Source organism: Corylus avellana, chromosome ca2 (genome assembly GCF_901000735.1).
Source record: "Corylus avellana chromosome ca2, CavTom2PMs-1.0".
Taxonomy (NCBI): Eukaryota; Viridiplantae; Streptophyta; class Magnoliopsida; order Fagales; family Betulaceae; genus Corylus; species Corylus avellana.
In genome coordinates, this window is record NC_081542.1 from 43,093,897 (window position 1) to 43,102,732 (window position 8,836).

At 38.2% G+C, this 8,836-nt stretch overlaps 2 protein-coding genes across 2 annotated transcripts; both read left to right on the top strand.

The window, feature by feature from the left end:
- Positions 1-4,333: 4,333 nt before the first annotated feature.
- Positions 4,334-5,350, top strand: LOC132169849 (uncharacterized). The gene is made up of 2 exons (XM_059580802.1): positions 4,334-4,573; positions 4,637-5,350. Exons 1-2 carry the CDS (start codon positions 4,334-4,336, stop codon positions 5,348-5,350), a joined length of 954 nt encoding a protein of 317 aa, XP_059436785.1.
- A 2,168-nt stretch (positions 5,351-7,518) lies between these two features.
- Positions 7,519-8,808, top strand: LOC132172493 (F-box/kelch-repeat protein At3g23880-like). Its single transcript, XM_059584004.1, has one exon. It carries the CDS (start codon positions 7,555-7,557, stop codon positions 8,692-8,694), a length of 1,140 nt encoding a protein of 379 aa, XP_059439987.1. The 5' UTR covers positions 7,519-7,554; the 3' UTR covers positions 8,695-8,808.
- The last annotated feature ends 28 nt before the right edge of the window (positions 8,809-8,836 follow it).

Sequence of the window (8,836 nt, forward strand, 5' to 3'; positions counted from 1 at the left end):
TTTTTAGGCCAAGATGGTGGCCGGATCACCCCCTTGGCCATGGGGGTGGTTCGACCACCCCCAGATCGGCTAGGGGGTGGCTCCAGCAACCCCGATTTCCTTTATTTTTTTTTTTAAAAAAAAAAAAATAAAAAATTATTGCTTACGACGTCGTTTTGGGCTGGGTAGGTGTTGTAGTTTTATGACACACAACGATGTAGTTTTGGGGGAGGGTAAAATGGGTATAAAAAGTCAAATTGTTTGACTTTAATGTTAAAATGGTCCAAAGTGAGAGCAAACCAAAGTTCAGAGGGTCTAAGTGAGAGTTTTGGAAATTCAGAGGGTGCTTGTCAAAACAGCTGGAAGTTCAGGGGGGCTTTCTGAAATTTTCCCAAAACTATTTATGGTTGTGGATTTTACTTGCTGGGCCCCTTTGGGCTCATTCAGTTTTATTTCTTGTTTTCAGGTAGAAAGGTCGCTGGGATAAGAGGCCGGAATGGGCGCGGGAATAATTATTAACTTTCATAGTCTTTTCATATCAGTTATTGTAATAATATGAAATTTCACAACTGAAGTTTAATGTTTCCTAATTTCCCTTGTAATAAATTCTCTTTAAGAATGTTTTAAACATTTATCGTATCCTTTAAAAATCAAGTACTCTAATGTAATCTTTATGTATCTTGCAAAAAAACTTTTATTGTAAAAGAAGAAAAGTGGCAAACTCAGACTTAACGGGCTAGAGATGTTACACATGCGAAATAGGATGTAATGAAGAGAGCGATGGAGACCCAAAATTGTTTTTAATTAAGTGTTAAAAAACTCCAACTACTCAAAAATAAAATATATTAAACTTGATCAATTAATTTTCAAAATTTATATATTTTGATATAATAAAAAATTTATCATATATATATATAAAGATTTGAAAACATGGTAATAAAAATTTATTATATATAATAAAAAAATACAACATAGGGTGCGTTTGACAACCGGTTGTGGCTCCTGTGCATGTGTGTGCACTGTAGAGTAAGTTTGAATGGTCTGCCAAAAGCTGCAGCATGAAAGACATTGCTGCAGTGCTTTTCCTGTGTTTAACACGCCTATTTTCAGCCTGCATTTAGTGTTCCAAAACTGCCCCTGCAACAAACCCATTCAATGTGATATTTCTTCAAACTTTTTTTTACTTCAGTATTCACAGCAAAAGGGTTGTCGTCACATTGAATGGGTTAGCTGCAGGGACAGTTTTGGAACACTAAATGCAGGCTGAAAATAGGCGTGTTAAACATAGCAAAAGCACTGCAGCAGTGTCTTTCATGCTGCAACTTTTGGCAGACCATTCAAACTTACTCTACAGTGCATAGCACATGCACATGAGCCACAACCGGTTGTCAAACGCACCCATATATAGATGCTCTAGTTTTCTTTACATGGTACCTTATAAGCCAAATCATTCTACTTAATTATACTATTAGTAAATTTCCCAAAACGACCGAAGTCATTGATTGGTATTTTAAATTTCCGAAAAACTTATGCACTGTACTAAAAACTGGTTTTTTTTTTTGGAACAGATATTTAAAATGATCATGATTTGACACAGGTTTATTTTACATTTTTTCCAAATAAAAATTAGGTGGTTTGGATCCTTGGGTTTGCATTGGAGATTTTAACAAAGAGTTGGCGACATCAGAAAAATTGGGTGGAAATGTCTGACAACACAATCTCATGCAAGCCTTTCAAGAAACATTGGAGGAATGTGGTCTAACTGACTTGAGTTTTGTTGGACCCAAGTATACTTGGAGTAATTGTCAAGACGGAATTGGCTTAATTAAAGAGCTACTTGATCAGGGAGTTGCGAATTTCGCATGGCAGAATTTATTCCCTGAAGCCGAAGTGGTTTTGAATGCTACTATATGTTCCGACTATGCTCTGCTTGTGTTATATGTATCACAGCCTCATGGGTTAGCTGGACGAGGACAAAGGTTTTTTTTTATGAAGCCAGTTGGGCTTCGGATGAAGGCTATAACGAGGTTATTACGACGGTTTGGAGGCAGCAGGGGTTGTATGGGACAAGTTGGGACCGCCTTGGGTCAAAACTGGAAAGTTGTATAAAAGAGCTTAAGGGATGGCAGAAAAAATCCCATGACAGTGTGCATGAGTCCATATCCAAATTGCAAGGGAGGCTCTTACAGCTCCAGGTTAGGGAGGATTTGGCGGCTACAGCAGAAATTATAAAAATTCAAACAAAATTACATGTGTTGCTGGATAAGGAGGAATTGTGGTGGCAACAACGGGCTAAGGAAGAATGGCTAAAAATTGGTGATCGTAACACTAAGTACTACCATGTATGCGCAAATGCAAAAAGGAGACGGAACCATATTGCAATGATTACGGATGAAAGGGGGCAGAGATGGGAAACCTCAACTGACGTGGGGGAGCTTTTGTGGATGATGTTACTACTCTGTTTACAATGGGACCGGTGGGTAACCCGAACCCGTGCCTTCAACCCATAGAATGTTGGGTGACAGACAAAATGAACATGGATCTCCAAAAGAGGTTTACGGCGGAAGAAATTGAAGCAGCTTTATTCCAAATGGCACCTCTTAAAGCCCCGGGACCTTACGGGCTGAATGCATGTTTTTTTCAAACCAATTGGTCCACCATGGGGGAAGAGGTATGCAGTGTTATTCTTGATATCCTTAATGCCGGTGTGATGCCTCAAGAATTTAATTTGACTCATGTAGCACTTATCCCTAAAGTTAAAAACCCAACTCGTGTCACGGAATTTCGACCTACAAGTTTATGTAATGTGTTGTATAAACTTATCTCTAAGGTCCTAGCAAATCGTTTGAAAAAGATCTTACCCCATATCATAGCCCCTACACAAAGTGCATTTAGTCCGAGGCAACTCATTACGGATAATGTACTAACGGCTTATGAAACACTCCATACGATGCATACAGGGATGTGGGGGAAGAAGGGCTTTATGGCAGTTAAGCTTGATATGAGCAAAGTGTATGACAAGGTAGAATGGGGTTTTTTAGAGGCGGTGATGAAATGGATGGGATTCAATGACCGATGGATTTCTCTCATAATGATGTGTGTTAAATCGGTGAAGTATTCGATTCTTGTAAATGGGACTCCTTGTGGCCTCATCACCCCTTCTAGGGGTATCCAACAAGAAGACCCTATATCACCTTACCTTTTCTTATTATGTGCAGAAGCTTTAAGTGCAATGATCAACCACGCAAATAGGGACGAATCTTTGATGGGGGTCCCTACGTCGAAGTGCGAGCCGGAGATTAGTCATCTTTTCTTTATAGATGATAGCTTGCTGTTTTGCAGGTCTAATATGGCTCAATGGAACCATTTGTCATACATTTTACATTTATTCGAAGGGGCGTCGGGGAAGAAGATGAATACCAATAAGACGGCGATTTTCTTTAGCAGAAACACATCCAGTAATGACAAAGCACAATTACATAGGCTAGCAGGTATACCTATAAATCAGCAGTATGACACCTATTTGGGGTTACCTGCTCTTGTGGGAAGGTCACATACAAGAACCTTTAAAAGTATCAAGGAAAGAGTGTGGAATCATCTACAAGACTGGAAGCTGAAATTCCTCTCACAGGTGGGAAAAGAGATATTGCTGAAGGCGGTGGTTCAAGCTATGCCTACTTATTGCATGAGTATTTTCATGCTCCCCAAGGTGCTGTGTACGGAGATTAATTCCTTGATGATGTGATTTTTTTGGAGCCATAAAGAAAAGGAAAAACGCATTCACTGGATGAGTTGGAGCAAGATGAGTCTTTCCAAGGCTTGTGGAGGTTTGGGTTTCCATGATCTTGTTAGCTTTAACAGAGCTCTATTGGCCAAGCAAATTTGGCGGTTGTGGAAAACTCCTAATAGTCTAACAACGAAGATTACGAAAGCCAAATATTATCCGGAGTGCTCGGTTCTTTAAGCCTCTTGTGGGAAGAAACCTTCATTTGTTTGGCAAAGTATCCAGAGTTCTTGTGAGCTTGTTAAGGAAGGATTGTTATAGAGAGTTGGCAATGGGAAAACAATCCGCATTTGGAAGGATAAATGGCTCCCTTCTCTGTCTACTTACAAGGTGCTTTCTCCTTCAAGTGTGATTGATCCTAATTCAACTATGAGCAGTCTTATATATTGATGCAGATACAAAATGGTGGAAGCTTGCATTATTGGAACAATTGTTTTCAAGAGAGGAGATTATAGCTATCCAATCGCTTCCGGTTAGTGCTACGGATCAAGAGGATGCTCTTATTTGGAGGGGAACAACCAATGGGGTTTTTCGGTGAGGAGTGCATACCATATACAAAAAGAACGTGATATGGAAACCAAGGCGGAGGGGTCTTCCCGTGTTCGTAATAGCCCCATTTGGCGCAACATTTGGCAGCTCCATATCCCAAATGCTGAGAAACATTTCCTTTGGCGTGCTTGTCACGATATCCTGCCTACTAGAGTCAATATGTGCTCTTGTAAAGTCATCATGGATCCTAGTTGTCCCATATGTATGAGGGAGTTTGAAACTGTTTTCCACACTTTATGGCAGTGCCCCTCGGCAAGCGATGTATGGAGCGCGGGGTGCACTAAATTTCAAAAGAGCTGGTTTAAGGGGCCGGATTTCCTGTAGGTGGTTGAAGCAATGTTTAGCAAGCATGATAGACTAGAATTTTTACAGTTTGTGGGTATAGCTCGACGCATTTGGCTTAGACGGAATGAAGTCATCCATGGTAGGTCTTTCCTAAACCCAAACCGCATTGTCCAGCAAGCAACTCAGGCGATGGAGGTATTCCAAACACTGATGGATAGGAGGAAGATAACCGCTGCACCTGCTGAACAACCCACTGTTCATACATGGATGGCCTCTCCCCATGGCTGGTTCAAGGCAAATTGGGATGCCAGAGTTGATAGACGGAAGGGATGCGTGGGTTTTGGGATAGTTATTCGCGATCATCTGGGGCAGATGTGGGCTTCGAAATGTCAGACTTGTCATGGGTTTCTCGATCCACCAGCAGCGGAAGCCGTAGCCTCTTTTATGGTCGCTCAACTCTGTACTGAAATGGGGATAAGGCAGGTTCAACTGGAAGGCGATGCAAAGAATCTCATTGATGCAATAACCTCTAACGACGCTGATGAGAGTGGATGGGGCCAACTTACAAAGGATATTCGATTTACCTTGCGATCTATTCCTGTTTGGGAAATGCGTTATACACGTAGAGAAGGAAATAGGGTGGCCCATATTCTGGCTAGGTTGGCTATGCATGAAACTATGAATACGGTGTGTCTCTATAACCCACCGGATTGTATACGTGATATTTTGCAAGCAGAGATTTCTGTTTTGTAGGGTTTGCAATAAACACCATGCATATGTTTACTAAACAAAAAATAATCTTGACCTATATGCATAAGAATTATGGGCTAATTATCAGCTCAATAATTACTTCTATTCCACAACAGAGAAACCCCATATTCAAATTTCAATCAAATTTTTTTCCCGTACATTTACATTTTCTCGCAAACAAACAGCGAACTAAAAGCATAAATGAAAAAAAAAAAAAAAAAAACTAAATACTTAATTGATTTGACACTCTTGGATTAATTAAATCCTTGGTTAATTATCATATAATCAAGACATATCTTTTATAAATATTGATGTAAAAAAACTCCAGCATCTATGTTAAAGTTTTGTTGTTGTTTATATTTAATTTTACGTTTTTTTATTTATTTTATTTATTTTTTATTTTTTATGAGAAAGAGAGAGAAAAAATAAAATTAAATATAGACCCTTCGTAAAATTAAATATGGACAATTAAGACAGTACTTAATTGGCCAAATCCTTCTAAAGTTGAGATTGAATTAGACCCTTTGTAGTGTAAGCAACGGTCAAGATTGAATCTTAAAGTTGACTTACTCTGAGAAGCTTTTAATATGAGAGAAAAAATAAAAAAAGATTTTGAAAGATTCAATGTTGACCATTGCTTACTACAGCATATATGTTGTTATTTTAATAACAGCATGTAACCCAGATCCCTTCTTCTCATGCTACTGTAAGAAATATTGGAAAACGAGAGAAGAGACTCCTTATTCCTTTGAAGATAAAAGAAAAGAATAAGAAATAGGTGGAAGTTGGTGAATAGGGATGTAATTTTAATTAAGACATTGTGGGACCCAAAGAAATAGGAATTCAAAAGGATATTTGTCCCGGTTAAGAATAAAGACTGAAGTGGCTCGAAATTGCTCCACCTAGATGCCTTAAAAGTTTGGTGATATTAATTTAATTCTATCATTTTTTTTCTTTAATTACTTTTTTTTTTTTTTTGAAAAACAAAATAGTAAAAAATAAATTCAGAACATGTTTGACCAACTAAGATGTTGCCATCATTAATTAAAACATAATTTTTTTAGGGTTTTATCTTCTTTCTTTTTTATAGGGCATTTGAATAAAGTATTGCTTCAGCTTGGATAGAGGAAGAAGCTCTCCTTTTTCACATGCTATCTTATTTTCGGATTAATTTGTGCAAGTCTTTTTGTGCATGTTCTGTATCATAATTGGGTCTACCAAGCTGACTTGCCTTGGTCTCATTGGGTCACTGTCTTTGATGTCTTTCTTCATTTTATTATTATTATTATTATTATTATTATTTTGAAGTATGTATGTTTGAGACGACAAGAAATAAACCAAACAAAAAGAATTGTATTTCATTTTCTTCATTCGTTTCACTCAAAGCAAGAACACGAAAGCACAAATCGAAGAATAACGATTGTGTCCATGAATGATTGTATGTGTTTCAAAATCAAAACTCCTAGCCTTTTTGTTTGTCTATTATTATGAAATTCAAAAATTTCAAAATATAACTATAAATAAATATCATCATTATAAAAAATCCTCAATTAATAAGTGAAAAGGCCTGATAATCTCTCTGGTAATTCATTTTTCTATTTCTCCATACTAGAATATAATGAAAATACTTGTAACAATTAATTGTACATTATAATTGGACAACCGTCAATTATCAAAAAACAATATTTGTTGACTGGGCTCACACACACTTTAGTTGTTTGCTACTCAGCCTTTTCGGTCATAAGCCCATGGGCCTATTGAAGGTAACGATTTGTATTTTGTCAACTTGAAAGTCACTCTTTATTGTATGCCAATCATTAGGCTTTTGTTGCTTTGAAATTTGTGGATCATTTCGGTCCGAAATGCATGGGCTTGATTCAATAAACCTTGATTGAGCCCGAGTTTTTTTTTTTTTTTTTTAAAAAAACATTTATCAGGTTTTTTCAAGAAAAATTAAGGGGTATGGACATATCAGGTGGCAGGTGCATGTAATGGTCATAATTATATAAATATTCTAAAAGCAATATTTGCTGAGCCATTTGGGCTTAAACTCAAAGCTTATTGCTCAAGCCCAAGCCTAAGCCCAATCTCAAGCCCAAATGGGCAAAAGCTCAACTTCAATATCTCTCTTTTACATGGAGAATACATTACGATCCCCTCCTTGTTGAAACTAAAAACCCTGCGAAGCTTTCTCTACCCATTACCCGATGATGATGGCCAACGAATTGCCTGAAGACTTGGTGACGCAGATTCTGCTATGGCTTCCGGTCGTCTCTCTCTTGCGTTTCAAGTGCGTCTGCAAATCCTGGTACGCTCTCATCACACACCAAAACTTCGTAAGAAAACACGTCCTACACAACAACAACAACAACAGCAACACCCACCTTCTCCTTAAAACGAGCAACAAAACAATGGACGATTATGTTGTATCCACGATTTCTTATGAAGAACTCCAAATATCCCCCCTTACACAACCTCTACCTCCACAGTATTTTAGGAACGACGAGCCATTTGGCGAGAAGTTTAGTATTTCTGTGGTGGGTTCTTGCAATGGTCTCGTTTGTCTCCACGCTTACGATACATTGAAGGTTGTTATATGGAACCCTACAATTAGAGAAACAAAGGTTGTCCCCGAATCACCCGCTGGCTATTGCACCCGTATTCAAGGTATGGGATTTGGTTTTGATGCCAAAACTAATGACTACAAGATAATCCACTTTGTTAGTATGTATGAACCCAATTTCGACGACTATGTTATGAAAGACGTTAAAGAAATCATATACCAAAAAGAGGTATACAGCTTAAGCACCGATTCTTGGAGAAAAGTTGATGGAACCCAGTGTTTTATTTCGGAAACTGGCCCGATGGCATACACCACTGGGATGGGTTCTTGGCTGGCATATGATCATGACCAGGACTCATTTGTTTTGTCATTTGACATGAGCGATGAGGTATTCCTAAAAACACCACTTCCAGATAATGTTACTGAGCAAAGCCTTTTCGTGTTGAATGAATCGATTGCCATGGTTGCTCTCATGCCAGTTGATGAAAGATGGAGGGAGATTCGATATGATATATGGTTGTTGCTTAAAGTTGGTGTTAAGGACTCCTGGAATAGGCTTTTTACTATTGGACCATCTTTTGCAAGAATTCACCAACCATTAGGATTTTGGAAGAATGACACCATGTTCTTGAATAAAATTGATAACGGACAACTGTTCTTGTATGACCCCTCTACCAAACAAATGACTGATCTCCAAATTCATGGACACAGTAATTCGATGCAGTTGGTTACTTACATGGAGACCCTAGTTTCTGTCAAGGGAGGAAATGAATCTGAAGAATAGGACAATTGTTGACAAGGCATGAGGGCCCATCTTTATATATCTGTTCCAATTGTGTTTCAAGGCAGCGTATATGCGCTGAGATAATATATTATGCTTATTCTTGTCAAAGATGTATTTCTCAAATATTTATACACTTACATTT

Excerpts from the sequence above, each read along its gene's own strand:
- LOC132169849 (XM_059580802.1), top strand. The coding sequence starts at position 4,334 with ATGGAAACCAAGGCGGAGGGGTCTTCCCGTGTTCGTAATAGCCCCATT. Across the intron at positions 4,574-4,636 it reads AGTGCCCCTCGGCAAGCGAT|GTGGTTGAAGCAATGTTTAG; the intron begins GTATGGAGCGCG and ends GATTTCCTGTAG.
- LOC132172493 (XM_059584004.1), top strand. The coding sequence starts at position 7,555 with ATGATGATGGCCAACGAATTGCCTGAAGACTTGGTGACGCAGATTCTG.